We start from the raw sequence: 12,617 nt of genomic DNA on the forward strand, positions 1-12,617 counted from the left end.
GAACCTTCAGAATTACAAAGCTTCTTTCTTGTTTGGAATAATGAAAGTTTGGAATAACACTTTTTTTTCACATTTGGATTAACGAACCTTTGAAATAACAAACCTTGTACATTTTCGGAATGACAAACCTTTGGAAAAATTAACCCTCAGAATGATGAACCTTAATTTATTTTTAGATTAATAAACATTTGGAACAATGAACTGCAACCCATTCAAGCATATCCTACAACATACATGTATAGCTGTATGTGAAACATTACCCTGCAGCACACGAATGCACACACAGACAAAACAATATGAATGCTCAGGAACATATTTTGTTATCATTGTATTTAAAGAATGAGGTTATACCTTTATTTTCTTGCTGCAGGCATTTCAAAGTGATTATAGATTTGACAAATTTGATAAAATGTGAGAGAAACCTTTAGATGATATATCTAAGAATTTGAACATATGCAGAGTTAATGTGAATGTATACAATATAAGACACTCTTAGCTTGTCATGTATAAATGTATATACATGTATATATCTATATATATATATATATATATATATATATATATATATATATATATATATTTCTTTATATTTCTATTTCTTTATATAAATTATGTATTGCAAAATCAGGCACTTGATGTCAAATGATTAGTCAACACAAGGCATTTATTAGATATTACACTTCAGTATTTTGCATAGTACAAGTACTTGTATGGGAAATTAGATATCGCCATCAATACCAAAGCACTGACATATATTTGTTTATTGTCGTAGCATTGACTAACTGGTTGCAGCTGTAAAAGATTACACAAAAGGACTCTAGAACAAAATTGTTGCAGGAAATGTGAAGAACTTTACAACTTTATGCTAGGGATCTTGGACTATGTGTACAGAGCTATGGGATTCCCGAACCAATCATACAGTTAATACATAAATCATATTAAAACAAAAAAGAAATGTAAATGTGGCAGTAGTCTTTTTCTTCTTTTTTTTTTCCTTGAGGAGGGATATTGAGCAGTTTCAATATCTTTTTCATCCAGTCAATGTGATAATTGCCATTACATATGCCTGTAAATACAAACATACTTTCAAAGATGAAAAGGGGAACTGTAAACTTTATATTGGACAAAGTCATTTGTGCAAAGACATAAATGACTTAACCATTATAAAAGTAGCTGGGTGTGTGGTGCATAAATTCTATGAGGAAAAACAATCACTCTGAGCTAAAAGGTTAAAAACCACAAAATAAATGAGATGAATTATGTGGCTTGTGTTTTACTCACACCAGTCTAATACTCGTGCCAGCACTTCAAGTATTTCTGTATACTCCAAAATATTTTATGAACATGTAAATTTTGTTAATTGTACACTGTAGTGTAACTTATGCACTAAATTTCTGAAAAAAGAGAAACCATATACAAGTATTTCTGTTGGAAATGGAAAAATGACTGAATGACTGAATGACTGAATGACTGAATGACTGAATGAATGAATCCTCGTTGCAGCTCCTACATTAACCTGTTGAAGACTTGTCTCGAGTATATTCGGCCAGGTGTCTATGGGATGTGCGTGTTGCAGCAAAATCAGCCGTCCTCAACAAGTTAAGTTAGACTGTAATGACTGGTTTGGGGAAGTCAGTGATCAACAGTGAGTGTGGTTGCGCAAATAGGAGGGGACAAAATGTTCTTTCTACAATTCAAACAGTAGAAATGCAAGTAAAATTTGGACCCTTCTGGAGTTACAGCATTCTGGACACTAGTAGGGGCCACCACATCATACACTGTAATTGCTGGTACAGTAGCCCCCTGAATCTTGCCGGTTGCAGTCAGCACAGTGGCAGAAACAAAGGGTAGATGGCTTATTGCAACTGATTGATGAACTGCCTTTAATTGACATAAATAAGCACTGATCATTCAGTGTTTGAGTACTGCAAAAGCGGGCGTAAAAGTGGATATTTTTGCAAAAGTAATTTTTTGTGCTTGGCTGGGTAAGATGAATTTCATGTGTTCATAATTCCTTGGATTCAAGACACCCATTAGTGGAATATATAACTTGCAAGAATATCCACGTGTCTTCCATTTTGCACTGGTTTCCTGGTGGTGCAAAATGTGTGAAAACTTCCACATTGCAAAAATTTCCACTATTACTGTCATAGCTACGATTAAAAAAAAAAATCATGGACATACACATACATTACTTGTACTTGGATTCATGAATTGACACAAGAATTTATCAGTTTGGATCCATATTGTTTCTGGTAAAAAGATGCTTGATATGTGAAACAGCAATTTAGCCAAATAAAGCTGAGCTGTAGTGTTGACCATAATATCAGTCAAAATCTCTAGAATATGTTTGGATGTTTGCATTCCTTGCTGGAAAAATACAGAATGAACTTCTTTTCTGTGGCATGATCTTGATTTAATAGCATATTTCATTAGAAGTTCCAGAAGCTGGACAAAAGCTCTTGCTAATATCTTTGCCAGATTACAATCTCCAGATTTGTTCCTTCTGATCAACTACTCCACATGAAAGAAGAATAAATTCAAATCATTGCAGATATTTCATCTAATTGCATGATGCTCTCTGTGGGCACAGCACAATCCCTTCACCACATTTCTATTAAAATTGCTTGTAGTCCTGATTCTTAATGTATCTGTATTATGCGGGTCTAATTAACATTGAATAGATAGCACCTGCATCCATTCAATCACACACACACACACACACACACACACACACACACACACACACACACACACACACACACACACACACACACACACACACACACACACACACACACACACACACACACACACACAGAGACAAACACACATACACACATTACTCATGGTATATTCATGTACTGCTGGCCTTGCAACCACATCTTGCCCTGCTCAAATTGACTGAAATGAATTGGACAAAACTTTGAGGCAAGGCACAGTCGGCATAAATATTTATAAGTTGAGCATTCTTCCGTATTTCAAGCTAGAAATATTGTTCATAAAGGTAGTAGAACATGATTTCAGTATCTAAGAGATATGTCCTTCATAAGTACATATTTAGGTCACATCATTTCCTCTATTTTTAGGAGGGGGAAGATGCATTTACAAATTAAACCTTCACCTTCCGAGTATGCCTAGTGTCTTTGGTATAAATTATAATAAATCTTTACTATCTAAGGTGTAGTATATGAGATGCAATGAGGAATATGACTTTTGAGAAAAACTAAACACTTTGGTAAAAATAAGTCCAAACTATAGCACTCTGATTGTCAAGAGATAACGGTACATTTCACATAAGAATGCAATCTCTCACAGATTGTACATAAATGAATGGTTTGACTGACTTGGGGAAAACAATTGACTAAAAGCGATAAGGCAGAACACTGAATGTTATTCACAGTTCAAGATTGATAAACAGAGGTACATGCTGTACACATCTCGGTAGGCATTTGGAATATGACTGAAACATGTGACTGTGTCATTGTAATTGTCACTGCACAAGAGTTAAAGGCTGTCAAGTAAAGCAGTATCAGGGGATGATGATTGGTTGAATAGAATTTCCCTCTAAAGAGCAGGGCGCCCTCAGCGCAGAGAGATGAAGGTCTTGCATCCGTCTTTTGGCTTCATGGTGAGCTCTTCCTGGAAGTCAAGGTCCTGGCCAGGAACGAGGCAAAAGTCATACCTGCTGAGGAGCTTTGCGATGATCACCTTCATCTCGATCTGAGGAGGATAAGGAATAAATGGAGACCTCTCAACCTTTCTGACTGGGAACTGTGTAGTAGAATTATCACAAAAAATAGGAAACTCCTACTGAAAGAAGAGCTGGGAATGATCAAAATTCAGATTCTTTCCTCCAAATTCAGAATGGTTTGGAGGTTGGGGAGGGGGAGTTTGATAGTAAAATAGGGGCATGAATGGGATGGGGTTAAGGGGGAACAAGATGGGAAGGGTAGAGAGGGACAGGGAAAGGGAATGGGGTTGGTAAGGAGGAATAGGGATGGGGGTGGGGGGTTAAGGGAGAAGATGGGGCAAAGAAGGATAGGGTGGTGTTAAAGAGGAAGATAGGGGTAAAAAGAGACAGAGATGGGTAAGGGTTAAAGGGGGCAAGGAAAGGGAAGGAGATTGGTACGGAGGAATTTGAATGGAGGAGGGGTTGAGGAAGAGGATAGGGGCAAGGAGGGATAGGATTGAGGGGGATCAAAAGGATGAAGATAGTGGGTAAGAAGGGACACAGATGGGGGAGGGTAAAGAGTGACAAGGAAAGGGAAGGAGGTGTATAGAAAGGAGGGATAGGAACAGGGGTGAGGTTATGGAGGAAGATGTGGTAAGGAGGAACAGAGATGGGGAAGGGGAGAAAGAGAATCGGGGAAAGAGGTTGGTATACAAAAGAAGGAACAAGGATGGGGGGGGGGGTTAAGGAGGAAGAGAAGTGTTAAGGAGGAACAGGGAAAGGAATGAGGTTGGGTAAGGAGAAAAGGGAATGGAAGGGAGGTTACAGAGGAATAGGAGATAGGAGGAATGGAATAGAGGGGTTAGAGTAACAAGGACGGGTGAAGGAACAAGAACAGAAGACAAAGAAGAGCATGCAAATATGGGTTTTTAAAAGGCAAATACCAGTCAGTGATCGTGCCATGGTAGTCTATTATTATCTAATGTCCTTCCATGGATAGAACATTCTGGGATTTTTCCCATGGGAAAACATCGTCAAGAAAATAATTTCAGAGCAAACAGTGTTAAATGATATCAACTATACAGAGAGGGCAAACTCACCATGGCAAAGGCCTGGCCGATACATGATCTTGGTCCAATAGAGAAAGGGAAGTATGCAAAGAGAGGTCTAAAATAAAACCACAAATTGAATCCAAAATCAATGAGTCATACATACAATATGAGTTTCTATACTCTTCTGAACAAGGAAATATATTCAGTACCAGGTAGGGCCTACATCTCACAACTCAACACTTGTCTATTTCCTGTGCTCATAGCATAATTACACAAGGAAAATTATTTTTTCTGGAAACAACTCCAGTTTCATCTCTCTAACTGCAAAACTCTCACACTGGCTGATGGTAGTATAAAAATATGTTAATTAAGTAATTCTGAGACAGAGAGTACATGTACTTCATTTGGCTTATCTGAACAGGCTGACTTAAAACCTTTCAAAATAATAGTGGAAAGAGGCAAGGAGGAACAATACCTTTTACTTTAGGAAATTTAGACCTCTGACTTGAGAAAGAAGGAAAGCTAAGAATATTAATTGCTCATTCTTACTTGTCGTCATCTCTGGTAAAGCGTTCTGGGTCAAAGGTCAGAGGGTTTTTGAAGTGGTCCTCATGACGCCCCATGGTGAACATCGGCAGCTGATACACACAGTAACACATATGCAAAAGAAAAATGACAATTTGGTTAACCCTTACTCTACTTCCTTTGCCACTTGGCAATGACGTCTGAGGTCAACTGTCAAATGAATAAAGTTGGCATGATTTCTCTAATATAATCCGTACGGCCTTCCTGTTGGACTGAGCATTGTTACACCATTGTGGGCTTGCTGAAATTATTGCAAGGTTCAACTTTGGGAAATAAAGGAAAGCCAATGAAAAGGCTTGGCTAGTTTTAGCCAAGGGAGGGTTAAAAATAACATTGTGGGATCCATATACTTGCAATACAAGAAAGGAATATGATGTAATATATCGGGGGGGGGGGGGGGTGGGGGGGGGCTGGTGATGACATTGGCAAAAGGTACCAAGGATCAGTTTCTGTTCAATAATGCAATCAAATCAGGAGAATGAGTGACCTTGATTTAATGTACACAAACAGAGAGGCAGCGGAATAATGCCAACCCATCGTGGTTCATCCAGACAATAGTTATGCTCAATAAATTTGACATTTCACTTGTGAATTGAAATAAGTTGTCTCCATTGAATAAGCTCATTTATACTTTGGATTTCACCAATCAAAGCCAGTTAATAGAAAATGGGAAAAGAGATGGCTTTAACTGACGTAATGCAGAGAAATTTTTCAGCTAAATTTTAAAACAAGACTCTTTACAATGGTACAATGGTAAACTGGCACCTCGTCTACAACCACACTGTCCACTGTTCACCAAGTCTAATGCCATCTCGTCTAAACTCGCTTCGTCTTTTACCAACTCGTCTACCAATCATTTTGTCTAAATGCCAATTAGTCTAATTGCCATTTCGTCTACTAACCATTTAATCTAATCTCTAATTTGTCACATTTCGTCTAATACCCATTATGTCTTTTGACCATTTCGTCTATTAATCATTAGGTCTATGAATGAAATAGTCCACAGCCCATTTTGTCTAATAGCCAATTGGTCTACATCCACCTTGTCTAATACTCAATTAGTCTAATAACCAGTTAGTCTACTCCCAACTGGTCTACTCCCAACTCGTCTACTCCCAACTGGTCTACTCCCAACTGGTCTACACCCAACTCGTCTACTCCCAACTGGTCTACTCCCAACTGGTCTACTCCCAACTGGTCTACACCCAACTGGTCTACTCCCAACTGGTCTACTTGTTATATAGTTGTTTTTTTTGTCTACTCCAAACTCCTTACTAAAGTCTACTTCATCTAGTTTCCTTTCCCATTGAAATAGGTTGAACACTCTTGGTGCCCCATTCGGTTTAAATTTTTTGTACTAATATATGACTTTGTATAAAAAGAATAATGTCACAGTGTGAAAAACTTGCTGTGTTGTGGTGCTGGATGTGTAATTATACGCGTGCCTCCGGTGTCAATCCAACTACACGCACACATCACTTGGATCGTTGTACCTTTACTTGTGTACCAAACGCGATGAAATATTACTCGATAATTCCTCATTCGGGATCCCGTCAAGATCGCTGCATGCATGGACGGGGGTGGACGGGGTGGGTGGTCGAAATGTAATTCTGTTTCGTATGACTGACAATTCGTTTGTGATGGAGGATTGTAACTGAGCTAGTTTATTATTCAAATTTATGAAGTTCTTCCGTCGAGATGTTTTCATTGCAACTGATTGACAAATTGCCCTACATCGTCGTAAATAGTTTATTATTATTTAGTTATTTTACGGACAGGATGTTGACTGGATAGTCGTGTCTCACCATTAATATGTCTTTATATTCAGCACGTGCGGAATAATTAACAACTTTAAAGAATAGACTATTATTGATTTTTGTACCACGGCAGGGTTACGAATAGTTCGTGACAGTGAGACGGACTGCACACTAGGCAAAGTGGTATATTCATTATTAGCATGACCAGATGGGAATGATCAGTTTGGGTAAATTGTTGAGAGTATACCAGTTGGGAGTAGACCAATATTGGGTGTAGACAAGTTGGGAGTAGACGAGTTGGGAGTAGACCAGATGGGAGTAGACAAGTTGGGAGTAGACGAGTTGGGAGTAGACCAGATGGGAGTAGACCAATTGGGTATAGACCAGTTGGGTGTAGACCAGTTGGGAGTAGACGAGTTGGGTGTAGACGAGTTGGGTGTAGACCAGATGGGTATAGACCATGTTGGGTATAGACGAACTAAGGGTTGGACGATATGATAACTAGACAAAGTGAATGTAGACGAGATGACTTGTAGACGAGGTGGGAGTAGACAAAGTGGCAGTAGGCGAAATGGATATTAGACGACATGACAAGTAGACATTGTGAGTATAGACGACTTGGCTATTAGATCAATTGCTCAGTAGACGAAATGCTCCTTGGACGAGTCGGGTATTAGACAGTACGGGTAGTGGGCAAAGTGACTATTAGACAATATGTGTACTGGACAAAACAAGTTGGGCAATTCCGCGGTTAGTAACGTTACATTTGAACAAATTTAGATATTTGTTTTTACTACTAAATTACCATTTATTCATTTCAAGTCAAAATTATGTCAAAAACATGTTCATTCTTCCCAGGTTTATGATACAGAAAAGAATGAATACAATCCAAGAAATATTAGAATTGCTATGGCAACTTAAAGGGCTGGTTAGTAACGTTACGAAAAAAGGACATGACAAAAAAATCAATGTCTTGTAACAAAAAGTGTGCAAAAATTCAAGTTACTTCAAACAAAGTGTTGCATTAACTTCAATTATTGCATCATGACAAATGTTCACACAATTTTTTTTAGCAGTTCGACCAACATTTTTTTAGCTAGACCCCCAAATGCATGGTTAGTAACGTTACAGTTAGTAACGTTACATTTGTCCGGAGTAATTCCGCAGGTCATTTCACCCTTTTGTAATTGACAAAATGTCACATGACTTCTGGAGTATTTAAATGTATTCATCTTTTACTCTTTAGCAAAACTTTGAGGAAAAAATTTCAAAGGAACCAACTGTAATTTGAATTTAAGTGAATTTCAGTGTCCCCAGTCCCACATGTACATTTTAAATGATGGTTTTAGATCTCGCAAAATCAATAAATACGAAAAATAAAATCTACTGAATTTGAAAGACCTTAATGATTGGTGAACATCCATGGCATTAGTTGATACCTAGATTAAAGAGTAAGATAAAGAGGCACATTTCTTTTATCCATGTCATGTCCACCTAACTGCGGAATTGCCCAGTTGTAGACCAAATGGGTATTAGACGAATCGGTAATAGACGATTTGCCAGTAGACCAATTGGAAAATAGACAGAGTGGCTGTAGACGAGGTCACTATAAACCACTACAATTTGTTGAACTGCTACTATAATGTGCATATCTTTGCATTTAAGTTATAATATCACGCATGCCATACCGATAGTACCATTCTCTCTCTTTTAATCTATCTTTAATTTTTCTTCAACTCTCCTCGTCAAAACAAAACAAAACATTACAAAACAAAACAATACAATAAAAAAAAAAACCACACACACAAAAAAACAAAAACAAAAACAAAACAAACAAAAAAACCCCAAAATGTTCAGGGGTACACAACATAGGCCTACCACTACAGTGGATCCTTTGGGGACTGTGTAGCCGCACAGCTCAGTGTCTTCTAGGACTCTCCTGTTGGACCCTCCAATAGGACCGTTCAGCCTCAGGGACTCCTTCAAGACCTATTAGTAAGGGTTGGAGTTTATAATGGGTGTGGTCACTAGTCAACCAGCAAATCTTTCATTGGGTGCTTCTTCGTACTTTGGGGAGGACTGACATGGGCAGTGAGGTGGCTCAGTCAATAGTGTACTGTAAAAGTGGATATTTTCGCGCGACTAATTTTTCGCGCTTGGCCGGGTAAGAAGAGTTTCACTTGTTTTTAATTCTGTGGAATCAAGACATCAACTACTGGAACATATTGCACGCAAATATATTCGCGCGCTTTTATTTTCGCACTAGCTTCTGGTTGCGCGAATTGCGAGAAAATTTCAACATCACGAACATTTCCACTTTTACAGTATCTGTCTTGAACTCGCATAGTTCTGATTCAAACCCAAGTGAGTCTTACTGAGCAATGTTGTGTATTCAAGTCATCCCCTCTAGCGAAGGCAAAACACTCTATCCCTCGGATAGGACATAAAATAGAGTTCCCTGTGTGACAGAGTCACAACCTACCCACGTAAAATATACCTCTTCCTTCATTCCTCGCCAAGAGTAGGATGCATACCCCGGTGAAGAGGTCTGCCCTAAATACTCACAAGTCGATCCCGCCACTTGCGAGGTAATATCCAAAGCGATGCGAGAGACTGTAGTGTAAACTAGAGTGTTAAAATTTAACTTTTCTTGTCAAACACTGTTTCTGGTTGTCTGCCAATCTTACTGAAAACATTAGCCTGGAACTGCACAGCATTTGGTAGTTGATTCCTAGCATGTGAAACAAAGCTAAAAGCACAGAGCCAGTAAACACACATTTAAGTGACAAGTATTATGGACACTGTATGACAAGGGTAACAAATTGACAAAAATGTGGACCTTATTTTTTTATCTACAAAATTTTGAACAGTGCCAAAATTTGATCTAACAGTCTGTTGCTAGGTGTGGTCTGGCGACAATGCTCAAGAATCAACACAGGTGCATTTAGAAATACTTACGAGAGTCAAATACTGTAGCTTGCCAACATCACTGAAGTCAATGAATTCCTTCCCCTCAACAACAGAGTCAATCTCCTTCTTAAGTCTGAAAAAAGAAGAGAAATAGTGAAGAATGCTGGTAAACATCTCTATAGGATTTGTACATGTATTTGCATTTGTGCATATTTTGGGTATAAAATTAATGTAATAGCAATACACAAACAATAATCAAACAGTGATAACTGGAATATGGCTCAATCGCCCTGCTCACCTGTACCTACAAGATGCTGCTGTTCTATTGAGGTGTCCAGGAAAATGTAAATAGCAGCATTGGACATAAATAGACCACTGAATTTCAGAAAACAATATGCAATTCACAGCATTAATAAAATTAAAAGCAGAAAGTCCATAAAAAAAAAGAAAGAATACAAACACCACCCTCCTCCCCATATACAGGAGATGAGGTTGAACACAAATGTTATGGATTGATGATCCATTGACGAAAACGCACACATTACCACCTCACACAAAAAAGAAGAAGAGAAAATAAGAAGAGCAAAAGATGGAGAGATGGAGAGACAATGAAGAATGCTTACAGATATATCAACATGATAATTATGAATACCCCTCCCCACCCCCACCTCTCTCCCCCCCCCCCCCCAAAAAAAAAGGAGAAGAGAAAAAAGAAGAGAAAAGATCTTGAACATCAATCATGAGCCCGAGCATAAGGCAGTAATCTATCAAAGTTCAATGTAACAAAGTTCAATAGACACTACATTGTATGTTGACTGCTAGTACACAAAAGTGGATTCATATCATGACTTCGCGAGTAAAGTATTAAATCCATAGGTACATGTATTACAGCCTTACGGTGTTATAACACCTTCCTAGTTCTCAGCTGACTGTCTGCGGGTCAAAACTGACCTTGAGAGGACATCTGGATTGTGGCCAAGGTGGAGAAGACAGAATGACAGGAGATTGGCCGTAGTCTCTTGTCCTGCAAACACAAGAATGATTTGGACCGTCAAATGGATCCATCCAGAATAAACATAATAAGACAAGGTTTGTGTATTCTGCATGTGAACTCTACTGATTATCATTACTGCCTGTCTTCAGAAGCAACATTCAAGCTGTCATGTAACAGAGACGACACTACTGTGGTTTGGTGCTGTAACATACAAATAGAGATTTATTGCTGCTAATTAGTATGTTATATACTTCAAAGGACTTTGTTTTCTCTCATTTCATTTTCCTACATATGTCATCAACTGTAGCGACTGGACAGTAGCTTGTTACTGTATACACCATATATTTCGCAAGGTTTTTATTTTTCACAATTTTGTGAATCGGGAGCTATTCTCAAATACAAAAACATGCTAAATTATTAACTCTGATCTTGACATCAAAAGGGCGTGCATGCATGCATTTCTCTGTTTATGTAACCGTACTTCACGATCGTGAATTTAACCGCTCTCAAAAGTGTTGGAAAGTCCTGACTGGAGAAAAATTAGACTCACTAAATATACGGTGTGTACAGTACTTCACAGATATGCTCCTCTCTTATGCTCACATGTAAGCATCATCAAAATCATTGGTATATCTGTTCCATTCAGCCACTAATATATCATAAACAATAACTCAGATGGATCTGCCAAACACAAACATCTTGTAGTGTGAATGCTTCTCAGTACCTGCAGCAAAGAAGGTGCAGAATTCATTGATCATGTCCTCCATCCCAAAGGACGCCTCCTGGAGGTTGTTGGATGCATCCAGGATGTAAGTGAGGATGTCGCTAGGCACCTCCTCCCCCGCCTCAATGGCTCTCATCCGCGCCTCGATGCACTCCTGGCCGAGGGCCCGCATCCGATTAGCAGTCTCGCGCATCTCGCGCTTGTACCGGAGGTGACTTGGCAGTGGGCTCAGCTTGGGAAGAGGTTATGTATAATATAGGCGGTTATTTCATGTTGCCATGGAAACAACATCTTAGTATTAGTATGGACTGTAGGTGCATTTCCAAGTGAAGGCTGTTGAAGCATTATCACAGTTTGTGATAAGAGTTTAATCTCCCTTGCGAATTTTAAAATCAACATTTCACGATATTTTACTTAGACTGAGGAATGCATGGATCTTGGAAAGAAATCCCAGTCTTTTATATGGAGAGAACCAATATAATGGGCATGCTTTACATTGGGGCATTCACATTGCAACTCAGCAGGGGCAAAATAGCTACACATTATGTAAACTTCTGAAAGTCAGTGGTACATTGTATGATCACTGATCAGGCATCATCAAGGTTAAATGAGGTCATAATGCTGATAACTGCTGATGGCTGCCAGTCTCAAAGGTCATCATCTTGAACTGAGGTCAATTGCTATAGGGGGCACTGAAACTGCTCTGAGGAAATATTCATACCAAGAAAATATAGTCAGCATTCTATACTGATAAGAAATACTCATGCTTAACCCATTGAGGACGAGTCTCAAGTATACATGTACTCGGACAAGTGTCTAAGGGAAATGCATGTTGTTGCAAAATCAAACAGTCCTCAATAGGTTAAGGAGCAATCAATATCTTCTCATAGCAGCAGTGAAACACTAAATCTCCTCTATATGC

At 38.7% G+C, this 12,617-nt stretch overlaps 1 protein-coding gene across 1 annotated transcript in view; it reads right to left on the bottom strand.

Moving 5' to 3' along the window:
* Positions 1-3,585: 3,585 nt before the first annotated feature.
* Positions 3,586-12,617, bottom strand: part of LOC139718473 (cholesterol 24-hydroxylase-like) — a 16,581-nt gene continuing 7,549 nt past the window's right edge. Inside the window, exons 7-13 of the mRNA XM_071629945.1 lie at positions 11,696-11,927; positions 10,929-11,001; positions 10,026-10,110; positions 8,946-9,056; positions 5,275-5,363; positions 4,774-4,840; positions 3,586-3,723 (exon numbers count right to left, since the gene is read on the bottom strand). Of these exons, the coding sequence (XP_071486046.1) occupies positions 3,586-3,723; positions 4,774-4,840; positions 5,275-5,363; positions 8,946-9,056; positions 10,026-10,110; positions 10,929-11,001; positions 11,696-11,927 (795 nt within the window). The remainder of the gene's footprint in view (positions 3,724-4,773; positions 4,841-5,274; positions 5,364-8,945; positions 9,057-10,025; positions 10,111-10,928; positions 11,002-11,695; positions 11,928-12,617) is intronic.

Source organism: Diadema antillarum, unplaced genomic scaffold (genome assembly GCF_040938485.1).
Source record: "Diadema antillarum isolate AM-2024a unplaced genomic scaffold, OU_Dant_1.0 scf00000095, whole genome shotgun sequence".
NCBI classification, from domain to species: domain Eukaryota; kingdom Metazoa; phylum Echinodermata; class Echinoidea; order Diadematoida; family Diadematidae; genus Diadema; species Diadema antillarum.